A 27,188-nucleotide genomic window follows, 5' to 3' on the forward strand; every position below is an offset into this window, starting at 1 on the left:
TTAAGAGGCATGCACTTTCAAAAGGCCACACATTCTTCAAATATTGTCCGATCTCCACATGGAAGGCATCATTGAAAAGCTGAGAAACTGTACTTTCTGAATCTGTCAATAACTCAAAATGCCCCCAGGCAGATCTATGTGTCAGCCCTGCGATGATTTGGCAACTTGTCCAGGGTGTACCCCGCCTTTCATCCATAGTCAGCTGGGATAGGCTCCAGCTTGCCTGCGACCCTGTACAGGATAAGCGGCTACAGGTAATGGATGGATGGATGATGTTAACAGACTAGAACCAACAGCAAAATTGAGATATCAAGAAAAAATATATTTATGTGATGGATCGGACCCCTACAGCTTAAAAAGGACAGACTTTTCAAGCGATTTCAACAACTTTCCAAACATAGGGTTTCCAGACATTTCCAATTATAGCCCAAACATTGTTTTACATGAAGAATCAAATGAAAGCCTTCAAAAGTCTTGAAGCCTATTACTTTTTCATTTGTGGCTGGGTTCATGATGTTGGAATAAGACAAAGGACAATAATCGTTATATTTTTGCAATTGTAAGTAATGTAAGCCGAAGTGTCGTATATAATTTAAGTCAGAGCTGCTGTAGGCATTTTTTGCAATGATAACTTACATTTTATTTCACAACATTTCAAACCTAACTCAGAGTTATGAATTGGCATCTTTCTTTCAAATAAGGTCAACCATTCACAACGATCAACAGTCACTCCTTTGAAGACTTGGGTGATTCTTAAAGACTCAACAGTTTGTTTTATGGCATCCAAAACATAAGAAAACTCATTTAACATTCAAAGTTTTGATTTTAGATACATATAGTCAATTGATGTATATATCTTTAACAAAATGATCGCTGCAAACACGAGCATGTGGACTCTCGAGTCCTTTCAAACACAGTGAAAGGTTTGTGAGCCATTTTTCATGGCGTCTTTTTGAGATATTTTTCGTTCTTTCACCCTGGTCACCCTTGTGCATGACTTCTTTTGGTATGCTATAATACCTTTTGTCTTGTTCTCTATTTGATCAGTTTGAACATCCAAATACAGAGCAACAATCTGGCATATTTGGAGGCGAAAGACAAGAAACTACTGCAAAGCGACTGTAAACAAATACGATGCCTGCCCATCAGCTGGAAATCTGAATACACAATGAGGCAGATCACTACCCGAAGTGACATCAGTTGCAAACAAAGAATCACTGGGTGGTTTGATTTTCGGAAAACATCACATCTACTGGGGCGAGCTGTAAGATTTAAAGGTGACCCCTTTTATTATACCCCTTTTCCACAAGTTTAAACACTTCCCTGAGGACTAAATGAAATGTCTGTGACATGATTTTGGGCAAAATATTGCAAGGATAAAGCCACCACAGTCCTCTTCTCCCTCTGTCACAGCACTGATCAAAATGGCCAGTTTGAGTGCCTATTCTTGGATTTTAGTCACATGACTTTACTTAGCGATTTCACTTCCGGTAAAACTGCTGGTGGTCTAGCAAACCAAAACACCTGCCGTAGTGTAGAGGTCTGCGCGGGTCGGATTTTTCAGTCCCGCTCCCGCCCGCGCCCGCATTGTGCAGTCCCACTCCCGCTCGTGCCCGCAAAGAATTATGACTTTCAGTCCCGCTCCCACCCGCGCCCACAAAAAAATTATGATTTTCAGTCCCGCTCCCGCCCGCGCCTGCCATATTTTGTCCCGCCCCCGCCCGCAAATCCCGCATGATGCAGACGTTCACGATATTTCTCAGGAAAGTTCTTGTCTTGACACAGCGTGATGGTGCCCCGCCCCCTACTTTGAGTGGATTTGAGCATAAATATCTACAGCTCACGTTTGTTATTGTTTACCTTGTTTCTGAATTCAGCATGTAGTATCTCTAATAATAATAATTAGTGCTGTCAAACGATTAAAATATTTAATCACAAATCATATATTTTTATCACATGAGAATCCATTGTAATTCTCTGGTCAGCATAAAAAAGTGAATGGGCTTGTTTTGTACCAATGTTTTTTTCTTTTATTTATTTGTTTTATTGCAAAGCAGAGTTAGTAAAAGAAATGAATTGATTTACTGCTTGCGTTAGTTTGCAACTTTAATCAGAGACACATGTTACACAGTGACGGTAGGCTTGACTCAATGCTATCCCAGAAATCTTTCCTGTAATATGCAAATTTGGCCGCCTCTGATTGGACAGCCAAATTTGCATATTACAGGAAGGATTTCTGGGATAGCATTGAGTCAAGCCGACCATCACTGTGTAACCTGTCTCTCTGATTAAAGTTGTAGACTAACGCAACAAGTAAATCAATTCACTCATGGTTCTCTTACTAGCTGGGTGTGAACTGCGAGTCATTAGAGTGATCAAAGAATTTTTCCTTAGGGTGATCAATGGCAAGTTTAAGATGCCATTTCTCACTCAATCTGGCAATCTGACTTTCTCTGCGAATTTAGGTATCTTAAAATGTTTTTATTAATGCCAAATAAAATATCCAGCACAAATTATATATGATAAACATAAATTAATAATTTATAAATTTTATTTCAAGCATGTTTTTAGTTAGCGGGACTGCAGCTTATCACCGCTCCCACCCGCGCCGCATATGTGCACTCCCGCTCCCACCCGCGCGCACATATGTGCACTTCCGGTCCCGCCCGCGCCCGCAATGACCTTTCAAAATTTGTCCCGTGCCGCACTGCTTTGCGGTGAGTCCCGCGGGACTCCCACGGGAGTGCAGGGCTCTACCGTAGTGCAAACAACTAGCGATAACTTATCAGAGTACGCTCATAATCTAGAAGCCACTGCTGGCTTTAGATATATTCAGCAGATTGCTATGTCCAATGGAATCGACCCCTACAGTCTGGGAAAGAAGGATTTGTCATACGATCTCGAAAACTACCCTTCAGTCGAGTTCCCCGACATCTCGAACTATCTGGTGTTGCAGACCTCCTTCTACACCACAAAACAGATGAAAGTGTGGAAGAGTATGGAGGCTTACAACTTTTTTGTATGTGGCTGGATAAAGGACCTCGCTATCAAGCCACTGCCGAATGAATCCTGTATTGTTTTTGCTCGTTTAAGTGGGTTTTTTTAAGCTTTTCGTTCGCATCTTTACAATGAAGCGCTGCGAGTTGAAGTTTAAACAAACAACAGTTTGTTTGATTCTCACTTGTGTTGGCTCTTATCTCTCAGGTAAATCATTCACAAAGATCATCAGAAACCCCTTTAAAGACCTGGATCTCAGTTAAACAAGACGGAGAAGTGATCACGGCGCATTGTAACTGTATGGCTGGGGAAGAATTTTGTCGCGACCTTCATGCATATGGACTTTGTGAGGAGTAAACAAAGAAACAGCTGGGGACTTTAGCGCTTTGTGACTAAAAAAAGTACCGTAAAATAATGACACATAGCAAGAAAAATACTTGAAAAACACTAATGCCATAGCTGAGAGGGAAATACAAACCTTTCACCAAGTGATCACTGCAAACTCGAGCATGCTTCGACTCGGCTCTCTTCGATTTCAGCGAGAGGTTCAAAAGCCACCTTTCTCGACGTCTTTTTGTGAAATCCTGTGTTTGTTCACCCTTTTTTAATAGTTCACAGGGAACCCTGAAGAAACTTTTATCAGTTTCACAGTTTGATCGATTCAAACAACCTCAAACTACACAAGCGTAAGGCATTTTTCATGCGAGCAATGTACCTTCACTGTACAAATGCTTTGTCAACTGAGCTTTAATAGACCACCAGCTAAAGTTTTAAATAACTAATGAGGCGGATGTGATGTCACGTGAAACTCAAGAATTCCTTTAAATGATAATGAGCCACTATTCATCCCTCCCTCCTCATCCACTGGCCACTCAGGTAGCACTTCCTCATGAATATTCATTCGCAAAGGCAGTTTTCAATCCATGAATAGATATACTCAGATGAGGGGGTGAAATAATTCTCATGATCTCTGCTTGTGACATAGAAAGAGGAGCCGAATCTGAACGGCTCATTGAGGCACGTGCTTTCTGAAATCAACAGAACAAAAGAAACTGACTACATTGACTTATTCCAGAGTTTGTGGGTTGGTCCCGTAGATACTCCAGATACCCAAATGTATGTGCACAAGCACTGAAAGCAGTGGCGGCTGCTAGTCTTTCAAACAGGGGAGGCTGGTCGGTTACGATATTTCCAGATTTTAAAAGAAAAAACACATCAATTTTGCCCATACTCTTGCCTCTGATCTGGCTGATTGTTGGCAGGATCACAAACTGTGAAACAACAGGTTCTTTTGGCCCATTAGCCTACTGTCCAATATACATGATGGTGGTGTTGGGGGGGGGGGTATATTTTAACATCTTATATTTTAAAATTGTGGCATGTTGTTTAAAAATTGACCTCGGCTGTGTTTTTGTTTAAAAATGTTTTCCAAATTGTAGCGGTGTTTAATTCATATCCAGAAAAATATATATTCCAATATAATATACTCAGCATAAACATTTTAAATAGATTCTATATTTTTGGTCCATCCATGACATATTACTAAAGTAGCCTATTTACTGTTGTTGATGTGGGTCACTTGCTGTTAGCCAATTCACTTTCTTGTACCAGGAGAGCTGAAAGGAACGAGTATTATTCCCTACCTTTTTCACCAAGTCAATTTGAGGCGTTGGTCTACCCTGCTCTTTAATTTTAATTTTTTCCTCGAAAGGAAGACTGGTAAATGGCTTCGCCAAAATTAAATCAGCAATGCTTGGCATCTGTGCGCAGCTTTCTTGCTAGCTGACTAGCCCCCTCAAGTTCAAGTTCAGTCACTCAAATAAACGAAATTTCTGGAACTAAGATAGCAAACTTGACAACACTATATTTACACTTTATTTACAATGAAAATATATACAAACTAAAAAAGCTGGTAGAAACCGTATGTAATGAATGAAATCGAAATGTAAGCCGATCTCTTACAATACACCACAGCACTTGCGAATCCGCATGGGACTGAACTGATGTTGCCAGATACGGCTGATGTTACCCAGCCCAAAATATGTTCAAAACCCGCCAAAATGAACTTAAAACCGCCCAATCTGGCAACACTGTACCACTGCCTGTCTATAGTTGAAACGAGCTGTCAATCAAAGAAAATATCTGGCCGCTTTCACCAATCACCAGTCTCCTCGCGGAAACTGCCATGTCCCTCCCATGTGAGGCTCGGAGTCCGTGGGCGGGCATTTTCGCAGTATTTGTCCAATAACCATCTTGCATTTTGAGATTGAAAAGCACATAGCTCCCAAATGCCATTGAAGTCCATTGAGGCTGGGAGTCTGTGAGACTCCGTGGGCGGGCGTTTTCGCAGTATTTGTCCAATAATTGTCTTGCATTTTGAGATTGACAAGCACATAGCTCCCAATCCACTGAGGCTGGGCTGCATCACGCTGTCACGAGGGGGAAAAACTCACGCACACATTAGGCGAGCTGGGAAAAGTTATAACGGAATGATTTCACACTGTAGTGGGTTCAGCACATATATTTCTATGATTCTGGATCTGAAATAGCAATGTTATAAGGTCGGCTATAACATAAGCCTAGCACAATTCATCCTACACGATGTTCGTCATTTTTAGAGGAGGCTGAGCCTCCCTCGTTGTCTTAGAGCAATCGCCCGTGACTGAAAGTGAGTTTTTCATAATATGCTTCATAACATGTTAAGTTATAACTTGTTTAAGTTAAATCTGTGACTTGGTGCAACTATAAACCTTTGACATAACTCGGTTATGATAGGGCTAATGTTAACCCCCTTGGACACAAGGAAAAATGCTATGGAACTTCATGTGTACAATTGTACATTATGTCTGGAGGGATTAAGCTCATGCAATGCGCTGTGCAGCTGGAACGAATTTGAGGAGTTAATGTATGAACTAAATTTTTCAGGTATCAAAAATATTCCTCAGCACAGTCCAAGGTGTAAATTCAGTTCGAATGAATAATTTAATGAATCATCTCAGGAATTGAGTGATTAACACATGTTAAAGGTCCTAAAAAGATTGAACTGAGTAAAGAATAACATTAAAAAAACATTCAGGAACATACACAACATTATTGTCCTCGACAGAGACCTTTATCTGTTCTTTTAGTCAGTCGTGTTCACATATCAACTCGTGCCCTGATTCACAGTGACAGCTTGGTCTTAGTACCGAATAATAATATCTGACTCATGAATGAATCATTCTTTTCTGATTCTTTTTCTTGATGTCCTGCTGACAGTTTTACAGAACAGAAAATCAGAAAATAGTGACAGTTAATTATTGAACTTTTTGAGTCAAAAATCAGCACTTTCGCTGACTGAGTCTGATGAGTCCAGCAATAAAGCACAACCAGCAACATGAACCAGTCAAATTGAACAGACAATTCAAAGAACAGTTTAATCGACTCGGTAAATCGAATCAAACTTCTCACTGATGCTACTGAAGTTAAATGAAGCTACATTTCTTTTTAATGGAACTAAATTTTAATTAAAGAAATAAAAGTTATTTCCATCAATCCTCTTTTCATAATACAAATTGCTACAAAGATTCACTGAGAAATATGTAAAGACATATTGAATGCTCCAGAAATTTCAAGGTTATTAGCTCATCCGACCGACAGGTGATGAGCTTATACCATCATGTGTCATCCGTCATCCGTCCAGCATTGTCCACCTTTCTGGAAAATCACTTTTTCTTTCTCAATTCTTCACTGATTTTTATTCTTTTTGGCAGGAAGGTAGGTCTGCTGGGGTGTAGCTTCACCCAAATTTGCACAATTGCAATTAATAATGAAGATATGAAGTAATTAAGCCCTAACGAGCAGTTTCCATGAACACTAGACATGAAAGCAAGACGGCCTTTCGATTTCACAAAATCGGTGAAATATAGTTCCCTCTGAAATTTGGTCATTGTGATATATGTTTCTTTCTGTAATATATTAAAATATCATGCCATTCTGTGGCTGGGAAGTTATTTGATTTGAAGGGATTAAAGCAAATAATGTGCATGAAATCGCGCAGTCAAGCAGACAGAGAAAGTCCGTGTGCACATGCGCAGGTTTACCTTTGAGCGTGCACTGACAGTTCCATCATTCTGTCGCTAAACGAACAGCTGATCACACCGAGGTGCTCGCTGGCCGCCGATATTTATTAGTTTGGTCCTGCGTTTCCTTTCCTTCATATATAACATAACGTCTTTTCTTCTCGCTTTCCGTTACTGTAGTCGGTCTTTCACCTTTCACATTTCGCACACTCACGTCCTCCATTTTTCTCTCTTGTTTCAAATTTGTATCCTACAATGCCTTGCGTGAACGGGGAAAGCCCACCACGTGATGCATGATGTAGTATCTTGAATTGGGTCATGATGAAGCAGGAAAAAATAGCGGAGAATTTAGGGCCACATGGCTTTAAATTCATTAATTGTTCTATTTTTAAAAATGAATAAAATTGGAAGTCTGTGATTCGAATTCAGTAGCTTTCGGTCCACTAAACAAAAATAATTGGGTGTCAGGGGAAATTCTTTTTACGGTATGACCTACACTTGAAAAATCTGAAAGGCAGTCTACCATGAAGGTAGGGGTACCTAGGGTGCATATAACTTCTATCCAGATTTGCTTAATTACAATTATTAATGAAGTTATGGACTAATTAAGTCTTAATGAGCAGTTCAACAAAAATTGCTTCTTCTCGGTCAATTCCTCACCGGTTGGATTCTTTCTGGCAAATAGGTCGGTATTCCTAGGGTGTATATCACTTCTATATATAGCTTGTATATAGTGTATATAGCTTGCAACATTTTTTGCACAAGTTGGCCCACTTTAGATCATTCCTTCTGGACTAGACGGCGCCGGGGTGAGGTACTTTTTTTAACTTTGAAAGTTTGATGTTCTTTTCATTAAGCTTGCATAATCAGCTTTGTGTAATATGCAACATATGTCACTGAACAAGAAAACACACACACAAAATATCAGACCACGGGGTGATGGTGTGAATGGATGGCTGCACAATATGCCTCTCTATGGCCCTGTGTTTCTTAATTAAAGCATAATGCTGACCACCAACAACCCATCAAAACCTAACAGAGAGAGAGAGAGAGAGAGAGAGAGAGAGAGAGATGCTATCAGCATTGTTGAGCATTTTGTGTATAGGAGGCTGGAAAAAAATATGAATAATACATGAGGTCATCTGAAAAGTGGCGCTGCAAAGAGTCAAAACACACACACACACACACAAACCTAAAACTCATGTACAAACTCAGAACACAGATAAAGAGAAGAAAACACAGCCATCCTAGAATTTATTTCCATAGAAAACAAAGAGAAAGTACCAACAGGTTTGAGCTGCGTGGAGCTTCATTATTCTGTCTTTCCAATGCAAAACCTGAAAAATAATCCATATGGACTCACACACTCTCTCCTCTCTCTCTCTCTCTCTCTCCAAACCAAATATAAACCCTTCCAACACTGGTATACACACCGCCACTAGCAACACAACATCCAACATTTTTTTTTTTTTTTGCTTGCTTGCTTGTTTTTGCCTTTTTCCCCCCAGGATGCAGAAAGAAATCTATACGAATAATTCAGGAGAATTCACACAAGCCAACTTCTATAGGAAGTTAAAGTTAAGCCGAAGCCTAAAGAAAAAACACACTGAAACACACATACAGGTACAATGTGTTTGGCAGTTCTGGTGCTAATTTTGTTGGTTGATGCTGTATCTTCATGACTCCCATGAGCTGTTTAGCATGATGAACTCAACGTGGGACTTTGTTAACTCGGTCACGATGGAGTTATAACTTGCATATAATGGTTTTGATGTTTGCTTCAAAAACTAGAGCAAGAGCTTTATTTCTTCAACAGACTCCAGTGATGTTCAACATCATATTAATGACGAATTCACCATCGGAATAGTGGACACGTTGGTGCACACATTGGACTCGGAGGTCCGCAATATACGTACACTCACTGGCCACTTTAATAGGAACTTGTTCTTGATTCTAAGATTCCTGTTCTTGGCTGCAAGACTGGAACCCAATATGATCATCTGCTGTTGCATGCTGAGATGCTTTTCTGCTCACCACAGTTGTAAAGAGTTACGATGAGTTACTATATCCTTCCTGGTAGCTTGAACCAATCTGTCCATTTTCCTCTGACCTCTCTTATTAACAGGGTTTTTGTTTCCACCCACAGAACTGTTGCTCACTCAATGATTTTTTTACACAGCACCATGCTGTGTAAACTCTGGAGAATGTTGTGTGTGAAAACCCCAGGAGATCAGCAGTTTCTGAAATACTCAAACTAGTCCATCTGGCTCAAACCAACACCCATGACACAGTGAAAGAAAGTCACACTTTGAGATCACAGCTTTTCCCGTTCTGATGTTTGAACACTGTGAACATGAACCGAAGCTCTTGATTTGTATCTCTATGATTTGATGCATTGTGCTGCTGTCAAGGGATCGGCTGATTAGAGAACCAAATAAAACAGCAGGTGGATGTGTGGGTGTACCTAATAAAGTGGCTGGTGAGTGTATTATCATATCAAATGATGGAAGATCTGGATTTTCAGCCAAGACTGTTCTGAAAAGCAGAGGTGGACAGTAACAAAGTACATTTACTTGAGTACTGTACTTAAGTACGGTACACTTTTTGAGTATCTGTACTTTACTTGAGTATTATTTGTTTTGGAAACTTATGACTTTAACTTCACTACATTTGAAAGACAAATATCGTACTTTTCACTCCACTACGTTTCTATCAAGGTCCTCGTTACTATGAAGCAGCTTTGAAAGTGGATGTTTTTTCTTTTCTTTTGGGTCATTCCATGCCAAATCAACAAATATCTGACAAATTTATGCTCGACCATCTCAGATTTCAATGAAATTTGGAGGGCTCAGAGATACTATTAAAAGAAGTTAATCCCCAAAATTTGAGCTTCCTATCTCCAACGGTTTCAGAGATACAGGCATTTGAATTTTTCAGGGGTTTTTTTGCATTTACATACATATTTCAAAGTGTAATATAATCTTTATTATGCAAGATAGAAACCTAAAATTTTGCACAGAGAGACTCAATGTCTTGTACTACAAGCTTCAACTTAGAATTTCAATGGTCATTGTATATTAGATGGTGATTTTAACAAGGAAATTAAAAAGACAAATTTGCATTTTTTGCATTTTTAACTCATTCTGGAAGCTTGCCTGTGGCAGTAATGCTTAAACTAAGAATGTTATTCAAATCTACACAGAAATATCTACCAATTTCAGTTTTACCAAGTCTCCACTATTCCTAGTTTGTCTGTAATAGGGTTTTGAAATTCGCCGATTTCTAAAACATGCCATTTTCAGTCGCAAGAAATCCAATGTGGGATAGCAGTTAGGAACTTGTAAATCTTTTTTCAGTAATCCCCAAGACCCATATTTTATATTTCCAAATTTTTGTTCTGTGTCTCTCAAGTATTTTTAAACTACAGGGGTTTAAAAAATCCATTTTCACAAATTCGAATTTTTGATATATTTTCATATAACTGATATTTGAGGGTTAATAAATGCTTCAATAAGGCTCAAGTAGGTTAGGAGACATGTTTCTTCCTCAATTTTAAATAAAATTTCAATTAATGCTCAGTATTAATTATTTGTAAATTGATTTTAATCTAAGACTGTGTAACATTAGCAATCAATGACCAGCTATTGTGTACCAGTCAACAGCCAGCCTTATCAATATCAACACAGCACAATAGGTGAACTTTGATACCAGAACAGGTGGCTCATATCTTATAGTTTTAGAGTCTGTAAACTGCATACTTGTTCAGATAACATTATATTGCTTGGATTATATTAAATACATTGTAATACAGGCGGCACGGTGGTGTAGTGGTTAGCGCTGTCGCCTCACAGCAAGAAGGTCCTGGGTTTGAGCCCCGGGGCCGGCGAGGGCCTTTCTGTGCGGAGTTTGCATGTTCTCCCCGTGTCCGCGTGGGTTTCCTCCGGGTGCTCCGGTTTCCCCCACAGTCCAAAGACATGCAGGTTAGGTTAACTGGTGACTCTAAATTGACCGTAGGTGTGAGTGTGAATGGTTGTCTGTGTCTATGTGTCGGCCCTGTGATGACCTGGCGACTTGTCCAGGGTGTACCCCGCCTTTCGCCCATAGTCAGCTGGGATAGGCTCCAGCTTGCCTGCGACCCTGTAGAAGGATAAAGCGGCTAGAGATAATGAGATGAGACATTGTAATACAGAGCACTGAGAAAATTTACCAATGTTATTAACTGAATGTGTTTCTTTGCAAGGATTGGATATTTTGAATAGTTGACTAGGGAATTTAATTGTAGTTGCTTTCAATTTGAGATCAGTATAAATGAGTTTGTTCTTAGACATCTAGGAATGGCTGAACTTCCTCCCTGTTCTATAGGAATTGGACTAAAGAAAGATTCTGACTGCCATAAACTAACATACAACAGAAATTGTAAGTTAAATACACTCTCTCAGTATAGTTTGGAGCAAATTTCATTAATTAATAAAATTTCATTTAAGAATGTAAAGTTTCTTCTAGTCGTTGCTGTTAGGACTTGGACGATCTTGGCCTCTAGAGGCCGCTATTATTCTGTCTTGTCATGTTTATTTTGGCCTCTAGAGGCCGATATTGCTTCTGTGTTTTGTGTTTGTCTTCATTGCCTGTTTAGTCCTCATTATTGTCACCTGTTTCCCATTTATTTTGTGTATATATACTCCCTCAGTTCAGTCCCTAGTCACGGAGTCTTTATGCTATGCTGTTAGTGCTAGTTCCCTCTGTCCCATGTATATTGCCTGTGTCCTAGTATTCTTGGTTTTTGTTGCTTTCTTTTGGACTTTGTGGATTTTTGTTTTGACCTTTGGATCTTCTGAGCGTTTGGGTTTTTGCTGCTTCTTTTCTCGGTTTGGATTTTGGACATTGAACCTTTGGATATTTTTATTTTGTATATCATCTGAGCTTTTGGATTATCCTTTTTGTTTTTCCCTTGGATTGTAAATATTGTAAATAAACTGTTTTTGATACTCTACTTTCGCCTCACGCCTCTGCACTTGAGTCATCCCCCTGGTGGCCTAGTGGGGGTTTGCTGGATTATCATACCAGCGACCCAGGTTTGAATCCCAGCAAAACCCTAACAGAAAGACCCTGTCATGACTGACTTAGCAGAGGCTTCGTCTACTGTCTACCCAGCCAACCTTCAGGGAATTACGGCTGCTTTAATGCAACTTGGGGCTACCATGGACACTCATGGACGAACCCTTGCAAGCCAATGTGAGGCCCTTGCTTGTCACAAGGTACTGCTTCAACAAATTGGGAAAGCCCTGACACAGCTGTCTCCTCTCCCTGATTCTGCTCCCGCTCCAGTGCCTCCTGCCATGCTGCCTCCTTCACCTCGCGAACCCAGCCTTCCTGCACCACAGAGGTATGATGGCAAGCATAGTGAGTGCCAGGAGTTCCTTACCCAGTGCCAACTCACCTTTGAGCTCCAGCCTACCACCTACTCTACGGATCGCCACAAGATTGCCTTTGTGATAACCTTGTTAGCGGGTAAGGCACGAGCCTGGGCAACGGCCATCTGGCAGAGACAGGGACCCAAGTGCTCTGATTTTAAGCTGTTTAAGGAGGAGATGCTTTGTGTCTTCAACCAGGCGGACATCAGTAAAGACGCAGCCAGAATGCTCATGCCCATCCGGCAAGGAGGAAGCTTCGCAGACTACGCCATCTCGTTCCGGACGCTCGCAGCAGTAAGTGGGTGGAATGAGATGGCCCTGGTTTCAGCCTTCCACCATGGTTTGTCTGACCCCATCAAAGACGGTCTGGCCTCTATCGGATGCCCAAGTGACCTCGAAACACTGATTTCCCATGCCATTCGTCTTGACAACAGGATGAGAGAACGCCGCCAAGTCCTGAGCCTTCCCGGCCTCACTACCTCAACATGGAGCCCGTCTACCTCCTCCAGTGACTGTCCAGAGCCCATGCAAGTGGGCCGTACTTGTCTCTCCGCATCTGAGAGGGAGCGCAGAAGGAGGGTCAAGTGCTGCATCTACTGTGGCAAGCCTGGCCATTTCCGAGCATCATGTCCCGAGCTCTCGGGAAAAGGACCGCCCTGTCCAGCCGAGGGAGGGTTGTGACAGGGCCTACCCTCTCTCCCGAACTTCCTGGCCAAGGAGTCTACATCTTGGTCTCCATCTCCTGGGGTGAGTCCATCCACTCTTGCCAGGCCTTGTTAGACTCCGGGGCGGCTGGAAACTTTATGGATGTCAACTTTGCCCAAAGTATCAATGTTCCGACTGTACCTCTTGAAGTCCCACTGTCCGTGTCTGCCCTGGATGGCCAAGCGTTAGGTGACGGAAGGGTCACCCAAGTAACTTCTCCAGTCTTCCTCCAGTCTCAAGGTCACAAGGAAGAAATATCCCTGCACCTTATTCATTCACCAGAGTTCCCAGTTATCCTAGGCCTTCCTTGGCTTACCCGCCACAACCCTCGTATAGACTGGGTAACTAGCCAGGTTGTGGAATGGGGCCCTGTATGCCATACCTCTTGTTTGCTTTCTAGCTCTCCTGTGTCTCCTGCCGAGCTTCCTGATCTCACCAAGTTATCTCAAGTTCCCACAGAGTACTGGGACCTTAAAGAAGTCTTCAGCAAGAGTAGGGCCGCCATTCTTCCTCCACACCGTGCCTACGACTGTGCCATCGACTTGCTCCCTGGGACTACCCCTCCTCGGGGCAGACTGTTCTCCCTCTCTCAGCCAGAACGCAAGGCCATGGAGGAATACCTCAAGGACGCCCTGGTCTCTGGGTTCATTCGACCCTCCACCTCACCTGCTGGTGCCGGCTTCTTCTTTGTCGGCAAGAAGGATGGGGGGCTCCGACCATGTATTGACTACAGGGGCCTGAACAAGATCACTGTGCGCAACTGCTATCCCCTTCCGCTGATGTCCACAGCATTCGACCTGCTCCAAGGCGCCACCGTCTTCACCAAGTTGGACCTACGGAACGCATACCACCTCATCCGTATCCGACAGGGAGACGAGTGGAAGACTGCCTTTAACACCCTGTCAGGGCACTACGAGTACCAGGTGATGCCCTTCGGACTCACCAACGCACCAGCTGTTTTTCAGGCCCTAATCAACGACGTCTTGAGGGACATGATTAACCAGTACGTTTTTGTCTACCTCGACGACATCTTGGTATTTTCCAAGACCTTACAGGAGCACCGCCACCATGTCCGCCAAGTCCTCCAGAGACTACTACGGAACAATCTGTTTGCTAAGGCCCAGAAATGTGAATTTCATGTCCCCGAGGTCTCCTTCCTGGGATTTATTGTACGGACGGGACAACTCCAAATGGACCCAGCCAAGACCCTGGCCGTCTGGGACTGGCCCACTCCCAAGTCCGTTAAGGAGGTTCAGCGGTTCTTAGGATTCGCTAACTTCTACCGCAAGTTCATCAGGAACTTCAGTTCCGTAGCAGCACCCATGTCGGATCTCACCAAGAGGACTGGTGGATCCTATGTCTGGTCTCCTCAGGCAGATAAGGCATTCAAGGACCTCAAGCACCGCTTCTGCACGGCACCCATTCTGGTCCTCCCGGACACTTCCCAACCATTCATCGTGGAGGTGGACGCCTCGGACAGTGGTGTCGGCGCGGTGCTCTCTCAACGTTCGGAAGGAAAGTTGCACCCCTGCGCATACTTCTCCCACTGTCTGAGCCCTGCGGAGTCCCGGTACGATGTGGGGGATCGAGAACTGCTAGCGGTCAAACTGGCCCTTGAGGAGTGGAGGCACTGGCTGGAGGGAGCACAATATCCAGTCCTGGTTTGGATGGACCACAAGAACCTGGAGTACCTCCAGCAAGCCAAGAGACTGAACCCACGACAGGCTAGGTGGGCCTTGTTTTTCAGTCGATTCGACTTCACCCTATCATACCGCCCCGGCTCCAAGAACACCAAACCTGACGCACTGTCCAGGCTGTTCTCTGCCACTAACAGGGAGAGTGAAGTCGGGCCTATTATCCCTGTGTCCCGGATTGTGGCCCCTGTCCGCTGGGGTGTCAAGGAGGTCGTCCGACGAGCTCAACACCAGGACCCCGGTCCTGGGACGGGGCCACCGGGCCTCTTGTACGTCCCTCGTCAAGCCCGGGCCAAGGTCCTCCAGTGGGGTCATTCGTCCCCTCTCACCGCCCACCCGGGAGCTCGGAGGACCCTGGACTTCTTGAAAAGATGCTTCTGGTGGCCAAGCATGGAGAAGGAGGTGAGGTCATTCGTTCTGTCCTGTGAAGTGTGCACCAGAAGCAAGAATCCACGACAGCATCCCCAGGGCCTCCTGCACCCTCTGCCTATTCCCCGTCGTCCCTGGTCCCATGTGGCGGTCGACTTCATCACGGGCCTTCCAGACTCACAAGGTAATACTGTCATTTTGGTAATAGTCGACAGATTCTCTAAGGCCTGCCACTTCATACCACTGTACAAACTCCCTTCTGCTCTTGAAACAGTCAAACTCATTTTCACTCATGTCTTCCGAGTCTTTGGTCTCCCGCAGGACATCGTCTCAGACCGGGGGCCCCAGTTCTCCTCCCGAGTGTGGCGCAGGTTCTGCAAGCTTATCAGAGCCACTGCCAGCCTCTCCTCTGGGTTCCACCCCCAGTCCAATGGCCAGACGGAGAGGCTCAACCAGGACCTGGAAACCACCCTGCGAGGCCTGGCAATGGATAACCCAACTACATGGAGCACCTGGCTGCCATGGGCAGAGTACGCTCACAACACCCTGCAGTCATCAGCCACCAGGTTATCACCGTTCCAGTGCCAGTTCTGGTTCCAGCCACCTCTGTTTCTGGACCAGGAGGAGGACGCTGGGGTGCCCTCGGTCAATCAGTACGTGAGACGGTGTCACAAGACCTGGAACAAGGTCAGGAGGACCCTCATCCAGACTTCCAGGTCCAACCAGATTCAGGCCAACCGCCATAGAAGGCCTGCCCATGTCTTCCGCCCGGGGCAGCGGGTTTGGCTGTCCACCAAGGACCTTCCACTGCAGGTGGAGAACCGCAAGCTTGCCCCTCACTACATTGGCCCCTTCAAGGTTGTGCGCAGGGTGAACCCTGTCGTCTACCAGCTCCAGTTGCCCCAGACTCTTAGGATCAACCCTACATTCCATGTTTCCCTGTTGCGGCCCGTACTGTCGTCCATGTATGCCCCTGCCCCTAGGATTCCTTCCCCCCCCCCCGCATCTTCCAGGGTCAGACCGTGTTCACTGTGAGCCGTCTGCTGGACTCCCGCCGGGTCCATGGCGGGCTTCAATATCTGGTGGACTGGGAGGGCTATGGCCCTGAGGAACGCTGTTGGGTCCCTGCCCGGGACATTTTAGATAAAGGACTTTGCCAGGACTTCTATTTGGCCCATCCTGAGTGTCCTGGGAACATCAGGAGACGCTCCTTGGGGGGGAGGTCCTGTTAGGACTTGGACGATCTTGGCCTCTAGAGGCTGCTATTATTCTGTCTTGTCATGTTTATTTTGGCCTCTAGAGGTCGCTATTGCTTCTGTGTTTTGTGTTTGTCTTTATTGCCTGTTTAGTCCTCATTATTGTCACCTGTTTCCCATTTATTTTGTGTATATATACTCCCTCAGTTCAGTCCCTAGTCACGGAGTCTTTATGCTATGCTGTTAGTGCTAGTTCCCTCTGTCTCATGTATATTGCCTGTGTCCTAGTATTCTTTTGTTTTTGTTGCTTTCTTTTGGACTTTGTGGATTTTTGTTTTGACCTTTGGATCTTCTGAGTGTTTGGGGTTTTGCCTCTTCTTTTCTGGGTTTGGATTTTGGACATTGAACCTTTGGATATTTTTATTTTGTATATCTTCTGAGCTTTTGGATTATCCTTTTTGTTTTTCCCTTGGATTGTAAATATTGTAAATAAACTGTTTTTGATACTCTACTTTCGCCTCACGCCTCTGCATTTGAGTCATTCCCCTGGTGGCCTAGTGGGGGTTTGCTGGATTATCACACCAGTGATCTGGGTTTGAATCCCAGCAAAACCCTAACAGTTGCAGCTTTGCTTTGCCATATGCAGCTTTCTGTTTGTGGCTATACTTGGCAATTTTCAGTGGAGAGCAACCAATTGACACAAGGCTTTTGTCAAGTGATTCAGCTACCTCACCAGTGTATGTTGGATCCACATCTACACACATGCTCTCTTGTTCTGATTCTGTAGAACCTGCTGAATCTGCTTGGCTTAAATGTTCTTTCACTCTCTGTGAACATTTAGAACACAATTTTTGTCCAGGTTTAATATTTTTATTTATCAGTTTTGAAAGTGAATCTGCTGTTTCAGGAAGAATTGAACGTAATTCTGTTTTAAATTTTTTCTTGTGCCTTTCATATGGATCACAACAACTTTTCTGTAGCTCTTCATATTTCATCAGAAACAGTTTCTCATGATGCAGACATACTGTGTCTGTGCTTGAAATGTTCTCAAGTTCAGTTCTCTGTTTAATTAATGAAATTTGCTCCAAACTATACTGAGAGAGTGTATTTAACTTACAATTTCTGTTGTATGTTAGTTTATGGCAGTCAGAATCTTTCTTTAGTCCAATTCCTATAGAACAGGGAGGAAGTTCAGCCATTTCTAGATGTCTAAGAACAAACTAATTTATACTGATCTCAAATTGAAAGCAACTACAATTAAATTCCCTAGTCAACTATTCAAAATATCCAATCCTTGCAAAGAAACACATTCAGTTAATAACATTGGTAAATTTTCTCAGTGCTCTGTATTACAATGTATTTAATACAATCCAAGCAATATAATGTTATCTGAACAAGTATGCAGTTTACAGACTCTAAAACTATAAGATATGAGCCACCTGTTCTGGTATCAAAGGTCACCTATTGTGCTGTGTTGATATTGATAAGGCTGGCTGTTGACTGGTACACAATAGCTGGTCATTGATTGCTAATGTTACACAGTCTTAGATTAAAATCAATTTACAAATAATTAATACTGAGCATTAATTGAAATTTTATTTAAAATTGAGGAAGAAACATGTCTCCTAACCTACTTGAGCCTTACTGAAGCATTTATTAACCCTCAAATATCAGTTATATGAAAATATATCAAAAATTCGAATCTGTGAAAATGGATTTTTTAAACCCCTGTAGTTTAAAAATACTTGAGAGACACAGAACAAAAATTTGGAAATATAAAATATGGGTCTTGGGGATTACTGAAAAAAGATTTACAAGTTCCTAACTGCTATCCCACATTGGATTTCTTGCGACTGAAAATGGCATGTTTTAGAAATCGGCGAATTTCAAAACCCTATTACAGACAAACTAGGAACAGTGGAGACTCGGTAAAACTGAAATTGGTAGATATTTCTGTGTAGATTTGAATAACATTCTTAGTTTAAGCATTACTGCCACAGGCAAGCTTCCAGAATGAGTTAAAAATGCAAAAATTGCAAATTTGTCTTTTTAATTTCCTTGTTAAAATCACCATCTAATATACAATGACCATTGAAATTCTAAGTTGAAGCTTGTAGTACAAGACATTGAGTCTCTCTGTTCAAAATTTTAGGTTTCTATCTTGCATAATAAAGATTATATTGCACTTTGAAATATGTATGTTTTGAGCAAAAAACAAAAAAAATAAAAAAATTCACATGCCTGTATCTCTGAAACTATTGGTGATAGGAAGCTCAAGTTTTGGGGATTAACTTCTTTTAATAGTATCTCTGAGCCCTCCAAATTTCATTGAAATCTGAGATGGTCGAGCATAACCTCTTGTTGATTTGGCATGGAATGACCCTTTTCTAAAATGTGATTGTTTTTTTTTTTTACAGGTGACACTGACACAGCCTATCGGTAATCACTAAGGTCACGTCACGTCCATAGACTGCATAAAATCAAGTTCAGTGATTTCTCAGCAGCATTATTTAACACGATCAGTTGATGGCAGAATGGAAGGAGGCAGTTCTTCTGGGGAACACAGACACACTCATGACCATACCTAGAACACATGTTTCAGTTTTTTTGAAAGAAATAAAGATTTGTTTTGTTTTAAATGTTTGCCAAAAACGAACCACATCACGGTCTACAAAACCTCGCCGTCCAACCAGCGGGAGCATATTGAGCTATATAAATGTTTTATTCCAAGAGAAAGCTTGCAATGAATTTGTCTGTGCTTTTAGAGCTAGCGATAATGCTGCAATAGCTATGCAGTCTGGTTAGTCAAATGACTTTCTATGGATTTACCCACCAAGTTACCGTCGCCTTGTCCACGGTTAACGTTAACGCATAGCTAGTTAACTTGGACACTGTTAGTTAGCATGTAAAAACTGAGTTACGCTAACATGAATAACATTAACGTATCTGAAGTCCTTTCAGAAATATGTTTTAGCATAATCTTGCCAAATAAACAGAATATAGAAATCTTTCTTTTCTAGTAACGTTAGCTACCCAATATGATTTTGAGTTTGAAAAGATTTCACTAGCATGTCATGTGGAGTTTCACTGACTAGCTAGCTTAACGTTAAACCATCATGATGACACAACATGCGTTCATTTTGTGAATTCACATTTCTGTCTTTGGCAACGGTGTTAGGTTTTGTAAGCTTTGTGGCAATAATACAACAATGCGTTGACAGAAAATGTCAAGTCAAGTCAAGTTTATTTGTATAGCGCCTTTAACAATAAACATTGTTGCAAAGCAGCTTTACAGAATTTGAACGATTTAAAACATGAGCTAATTTTATCCCCAATCTATCCCCAATGAGCATGCCTGTGGCGACAGTGGCAAGGAAAAACTCCCTCAGACGACATAAGGAAGAAACCTCGAGAGGAACCAGACTCAAAAGGGAACCCATCCTCATTGGGCAACAACAGACAACATGACTATAACATTAACAGTCCTAGCATAAAGTCAACTTTGTTGATGCTATAAACCCCCCACCGACAGAAACCTGAGCGCAAAACCGTTCACGACAACCGCAGTCCCAAAGTCAGCAAGTCAACTGCAGCCCTAAAGTCATGTACATTTAATACTTAAGTATTTTTAAAAGCAAGTACTTCAGTACTTTAATTAAGCTCAAAATCCAACACTTTTGCTTTCACCATATTGGATCCAACCTTTTTGCTTGCAGATAAGTGAGTGTAAGACATATTGACCTACTGCGGCAGGACTTTAAAAGGAATAACTAATCCAGGAATCAATGTGCACCTCGAGCTTTTGTTTTATGGGCTTTTTGACCCACAGTTTGGATCAGAACAAACATTTCACTGCATTCTTTTTCACCGTAACAATAAAGGACCTCACTGCGTTTCCTCTTACAGAAAAGTCACACATGTTTGACACAAAAAATCTGGTTTTGTTTGTCCATAATTCATTCACATATTATCCATCCATCCATCCATCCATTATCTCTAGCCGCTTATCCTGTTCTACAGGGTCGCAGGCAAGCTGGAGCCTATCCCAGCTGACTACGGGCGAAAGGCGGGGTACACCCTGGACAAGTCGCCAGATCATCGCAGGGCTGACACATAGAGACAAACAACCATTCACACCTACGGTCAATTTAGAGTCACCAGTTAGCCTAACCTGCATGTCTTTGGACTGTGGGGGAAACCGGAGCACCCGGAGGAAACCCATGCGGACACGGGGAGAACATGCAAACTCCACATAGAAAGGACTCGAACCCAGGACCTTCTTGCTGTGGGGCGACAGTGCTAATATTGCATTGCATCACAGATTGTTTTTTTTTATTATGTAATTTTTCACATATGATATTTTTATACATGATGTGACATGTAGTGAAGTTGTTTTATTTTTTCCATGTGCAAATATCTCATCTCATCTCATTATCTGTAGCCGCTTTATCCTGTTCTACAGGGTCGCAGGCAAGCTGGAGCCTATCCCAGCTGACTACGGGTGAAAGGCAGGGTACACCCTGGACAAGTCGCCAGGTCATCACAGGGCTGACACATAGACACAGACAACCATTCACACTCACATTCACACCTACGGTCAATTTAGAGTCACCAGTTAACCTAACCTGCATGTCTTTGGACTGTGGGGGAAACCGGAGCACCCAGAGGAAACCCACGCGGACACGGGGAGAACATGCAAACTCCACACAGAAAGGCCCTCGCCGGCCACGGGGCTCGAACCCGGACCTTCTTGCTGTGAGGCGACAGCACTAACCACTACACCACCGTGCCACCCATGTGCAAATATTTTACACAATTTATTTATTTTTCACATTTTCAAATTTTTTATTGTTCTTGTCTTTTTTAAATTTTTTAAATCCACACACCTTGAGTTTAAAGTCAGAATTTTGAGAAAAAAGTCAGAACTCCCTTTTTTTCTCACAGTGGCCCTAATCCTCTTCTGTATATTTTCTATTTTCATTAATTTACTTATTTATATTTAAATTGGCATGTTATTTTTCCACACAATTAATTTTGTTTCACAGATTTTCAAGCCTAGGGCGTGCGGTTTTATTTTTCCATGGGGTATTTTCCCACTTGATGTGTTTTTATTTTTTCTTTCTTGTATTTATTTTTCATGTTCAATTATGCATTTAATCTCATTTGTAAACTTTATTTCGACATGATTAATTCTTCATATTAATATTTTTGCTTTAATTTTGATTTTTTTTTCACATTTTTCATTATTTTCCCCCATGTGATTTTCCAACTAATTGGTTATTCATTTTCATATATTAATTTTATTCATTTATTTTTATGTCTAGTTTTTTGCATGTTTCCCTCCTCCTCTCTACTCTGTTTATTTTCACATTTTTCATATGTAGTTTTATTTTTCCATGTGATTTGTTTGCACATGATTCATTCATTTTTAAATGTTTAATCTCTTTTTTTTCACATCTAATACAGTAAGCCATGGGCTAAGGGTGAGAGAAGCAGTGTCGGGACCCACAGGTCACCGGTTCGATTCCCTGGACCAGCAGGAATGGCTGAAGTGCCTTTGAGCAAGGCACCTAACCCCCACCTGCTCTCCAAGTTGATCTGAGTATGTTGTACGTTGCTCTAATAAGAGCGTCTGCTAAATGCTTGTAATTATTCATATAATCTTACATGTATTTACTTGAATGCAGTTTCAGTGTATAACATGGTGAAATGCACCTTTGTGTTTTTCACACATTAGTCTCACTCTTTCTGTTTCTCTGTCCTTAATACACCCACCCACCTGCAAGTAACATTTGCAACAAATACACACAGTGCTGAGCGTAAATGAGTACACCCCCTTTGAAAAGTAACATTTTAAACAATATCTCAATGAACACAAACAATTTCCAAAATGTTGACAAGACAAAGTTTAATATAACATCTGTTTAACCTATAATGGGAAAAAAATAAGGTTAATAATATAACTTAGAGTACACATTTTTCAGTTGTACTCAAATTCGGGTGGTGCAAAAATGAGTACACCCCACAACAAAAACTACTACATCTAGTACTTTGTACTGTATGGCCTCCATGATTTTTAATGGCAGCACCAAGTCTTCTAGGCATGGAATGAACAAGTTGGCGACATTTTGCAACATCAATCTTTTTCCATTCTTCAACAGTGACCTCTTTTAGGGCCCGTTTACACGAGGATGCTGTCGGGTAAAAACGACTAAATATTTTATCGGAAGTGCCTTTCGTCTACACGGGGACGGCGTTTCCGAGGCTGAAAAACGGAAAAAATTGAAAACGCCTTCCAGAGTGGATAAGTTAAAAACAGCCCCCGTTGCATATCCGTCTAAACTACCCAATACGCGAAACTCTGCTCGGATCTGCTCACGTCGGGTACGCGTTTACGTCATACATATGTCATATACTGTACATGCCAGCCCGGGAAGTAAGAAAGTAAGTAAAAAAGTAAGAGCATGTCTGATTACATCGATCCAACAGACCTTCAAGCTGCTCTGGCAGCTTTAATAAACGTCCAGGAGTCCTTCGAACATCTATACCGAATCTGCACATATACCGTTAATGAACAGAGGCGGGTATAGTATGCTCTTACTTTTTTACTTACTTTCTTACTTACCATAGCCAGAGTAGTCAAAGTTTTCGCGGTGCAGATGTGCAGATCAGACAAGACGGAAGACGTTGCGCATGCGTGCAGACATAGCGGAGGTCTTTCACAGCACCACCTAGCCGCCTGGCGTGCACATCCAATTGAATTCCACACATTTATGCATCACCGCATAGACGCAGATTTCCTCCTTGAAAACGGTCGTGTAGACGCGGAAAAAAGTGAGAACGAAAACGGACTTTTGCGTTTTTGTTTCAGACCATCCCCGTGTAAAGTGGGCCTTAGTGACTGGATGCTGGATGGAGAGTGATGCTCAACTTGTCTCTTCAGAATTCCCCATAGGTGTTCGATTGGGTTCAGATCAGGAGACATACTTGGCCACTGAATCACTTTCACCCTGTTCTTCTTCAGAAATCCAACAGTGGCCTTAGATGTGTGTTTAAGATCATTGTCATGTTGGAAAAGTGCACGACGACCAAGAGCACAGAGTGATGGTAGCATCTTCTCTTTCAGTATAGAGCAATACATCTGTGAATTCATGATGCCATCAATGAAATGCAGCTCCCCGACACCAGCAGCACTCATGCAGCCCCACATAAGGACACTGCCACCACCATGTTTCACTGTAGGCACCATGCATTTTTCTTTGTATTCCTCACCTTTGGATGCCATACAGTTTTGAAGCCATCAGTTCCAAAAAGATTGATCTTGGTCCCATCAGTCCAGAGTATAGAGTCCCAGTAGTCTTCATCTTTGTCAGCATGGGCCCTGGCAAACTCTAGGTGGGCTTTTTTGTGCCTGGGCTTTAGGAGAGGCTTCTTTCGTGGACGGCATCCATGCATGCCATTCCTCTGCAGTGTACGCCGTATTGTGTCATGGGAAATAGTCACCCCAGTTTGGCTTTCTACTTCTTTAGATAACTGCAGTGAACTTGCATGCCGATTTTCTTCAACGCTTCTCATCAGAAGACGCTCCTGTCGAGGTGTTAACTTCCGTGGACGACCTGGACGTCTCTGTGAGATGGTTGCAGTTCCATCTTTCTTAAATTTTTGTAACACTTTTGCTACAGTATTCTGACTGATAAGTCACGCTTTGCTAATCTTCTTGTAGCCTTCACCTTTGTGGTGGAAAGAAATTATTTTCTTTGGGGAATTCTGAAGAGACAAGTTGAGCATCACTCTCCATCCAGCATCCAGTCACTAAAAGAGGTCATTGTTGAAGAATGGAAAAAGATTGGTGTTGCAAAATGTCGCCAACTTGTTCATTCCATGCCTAGAAGACTTGGTGCTGCCATTAAAAATCATGGAGGCCATACAAAGTACTAGATGTACAGTAGACATCGCATACAACGGCCTCGGATAAACCGGATATTTGCCTACACCGTACTGATTCTCGTGGTCCCAGCCCCGTCTAACTATAACTCCTTTAAATTTCATCGCATATACCGGCCTTTATATACCGGACAATCGCATATAACATACCAAAATCCCTGGTCCCAGTCTAGTGCATTTCCATTAAAATAGCCTCGCATACAACGGACAACAATGCCGTTTCCCCTACGAAGAGTTTTTAACACACAATGCACAGCGTGATGTAGCGCAGCATTCTAAGTCTGGTTGCCAATCAGCGATATCGATCAAAGTGACATCATGCAGCCTGTTTCCCTGACACCATCCAATCAGCACTCAGATAGTTCTGATTTTGAATGCTGGTTGGAATGGAATGGCATCGAATAAGCGTAAGCAATGGACATACAAAGAGAAATACGATATTGTCAAGTTTGCCGAGAGTCATCCAGAATGGAAAAAAGTAGAACTAGCTGCCAAATTTGATATAAAAAACAAACATTATCTGATATTCTGAGAAAGAAAGTTGAGATCGTTTCTATTATTGAAAACCCTGATAAAGTGGCCAAGGATGCAGGCGGCGTCAAGCGTGTTCGGAAAGTCAGTTACGAAGATGTGGATGCGGCACTTTTAGTGTGGTTCCGCCAAAAGGCAGCCTTGCTGGACATAAGAATTGATACAGAAATGCTTCGGCTGAAGGCTGAGTATTTTGCTCGCCAGCTTGGACATGAGGATACCACCATATCTGGGGGCTGGGTCAATCGTTTCAAGAGAAGATGGGGCATTGGAAAGGTGCTTAAGTGTGGGGAAGCCGGTTCTGTGGATCAAGATGTTGTTACTGACTGGCAGACAGGGAAGTTAGCCGATTTCTTGAAGCATTACAAAGCAGAAGATATTTATAACGCCGATGAGACTGGTCTGTTTTATATGATGTTACCAGAGAATGCCCTGGGCTTTATAGGGGAAACAGTTCATGGGGGTAAGCAGAAAAAGACCAGGATTACCCTATTAGTCGCCGCCAACATGGATGGGTCGGACAAACTTCCGATGTTCGTTATTGGTAAGAGTCAGAAGCCACGAGCATTCAAAGGTTGCAGGCAGATACCCCTTGAATATACCGCAAACAAAAAGGCCTGGATGACCAGTCGTTTGTTTGAAGAGTGGCTGAAGAAGCTTGATTCTTGTATGGTGCGTGGAAACAGGAAAATCTGCATGATTGTGGACAGCTGTCCAGCTCATCCTGACATTGACCTACAGAACATCGAGTTGGTTTTTCTGCCGCCAAATACGACAAGCGTTACCCAGCCCATGGATGGCGGGATCATCAAGAACCTGAAGTTCTACTATCGAAGGATTCTTGCTACAAGGAGGTTGAAGGCAGCAGAAAAGGATGAACAGTTCAAATGGGACCTCTTAGATGCGTTGTTTGCAATAAAGACAGCATGGGCCAACGTCAAGACTAGTACGATCATCAATGTCTACAGGTAAGGTTAAGAGACAATTTTTCTAAGACTCAGGCAGTGTGAGATACACCATGTCTCAGATTTGCCCAAATTTTTTTCCAAGATAGGCAAATTGTCCCTAGTAAGGAAAATGAGGCGAATTGTCCCTAGCAATTCAAGCTGCATACATCCTACCCACTACACTAGTAAGAAAAATGACACTTTTGGCAGTCAGTACTTTACTTCCTTTGTCATTTTTGAAGGTTCTACAGGGGTTTCCATAAAAAAAATCATTTATGAAAATTTGGTTTTCAAATGGAAATATTTAATTGTGCCCTGACAGATTATTTTAGCATGTTTAGCCTTAAGATTAAAAGGTTTAATCTGCAAACTGTTACAATGAATTATAATATTTATTTCCGATTCATTTCAGGAAGGTGGGCTTTATCTCTACTTACGAAGATGAACAACCCCGAGAAGTAGAAATGGTCGAACCAACTGACGCCACGGACACTGACCAACAAGATCGTCGAGAATTCAGAAATGTGTGGGACAGGTTGAGGAAATTTCTTGGAGAAAGGATGCCAGAAAACATGGACGATTACCTTGACATTGATGCAGATGAAAATGAGGCAAGTCTGTAAGGCCTAACTGTTTGTTTGAAAGGGTCATTGCATTCTGCTTTCCTTACTAACTTACATGTGTGTAGTAATATCATAATCTTGCATCGCAGATTTTAATGTCTTATCTTGTCCTCTGTCTCATTCCAGGTTTATGAAGTGATGACTGACCAAGAGATCGTGGAGTCTGTCCAGTCCCTGGCTAGTGCCGATTCTGATGTTGAGATAGCTGGCGATGAAGGGGATGGTCCAGCTGATGAGAGAGCCGCTGAACCACTTTCACCCCCATCAGTCAAAGCGACTTATGATGCTGTAGATGTCATTCGGCGTTTCGCTCTCACCATGCCAGAGTCTTCAGACACAGATGACGTCTTCAAACTCGCACAGAAAATGCCGATTCTGTTAACCAATGAAGCCCCAAAGCGGCTTAAGCAAAGCTCAATTTTGGACTTTGTGCAGTCAGAAGTTGTGTTCTAACCCGCCACAGAGGGGTTAAGGTGTGCGGGACTGATCCTCTGTATAAAGTTTGTGTTTGTAATCCAAGTATGTACTTCAGTACACAGCTGGAAGTTGTTATTACTGCCAAATCATTCCTCACAGTGTTACATAATGAACACTCTATTCAACTTCGCATACATGTAGATTCAGTGTATCTTGCAGTGTTTTGAATTGTGAGAACTCTCTTTTTCAGTCAATCATCTTGCAGTCACAGGGCATTTGACTAGTAATTGATT

At 42.4% G+C, this 27,188-nt stretch overlaps 1 protein-coding gene across 1 annotated transcript in view; it reads left to right on the plus strand.

Moving 5' to 3' along the window:
• Positions 1-26,931, plus strand: part of LOC132869975 (tigger transposable element-derived protein 4-like) — a 93,205-nt gene extending 66,274 nt beyond the window's left edge. Inside the window, exons 2-4 of the mRNA XM_060903538.1 lie at positions 24,915-25,876; positions 26,268-26,466; positions 26,605-26,931. Of these exons, the coding sequence (XP_060759521.1) occupies positions 24,915-25,876; positions 26,268-26,466; positions 26,605-26,931 (1,488 nt within the window). The remainder of the gene's footprint in view (positions 1-24,914; positions 25,877-26,267; positions 26,467-26,604) is intronic.
• Positions 26,932-27,188: the final 257 nt, after the last annotated feature.

Source organism: Neoarius graeffei, chromosome 21 (assembly GCF_027579695.1).
Source record: "Neoarius graeffei isolate fNeoGra1 chromosome 21, fNeoGra1.pri, whole genome shotgun sequence".
Lineage (NCBI taxonomy): Eukaryota > Metazoa > Chordata > Actinopteri > Siluriformes > Ariidae > Neoarius > Neoarius graeffei.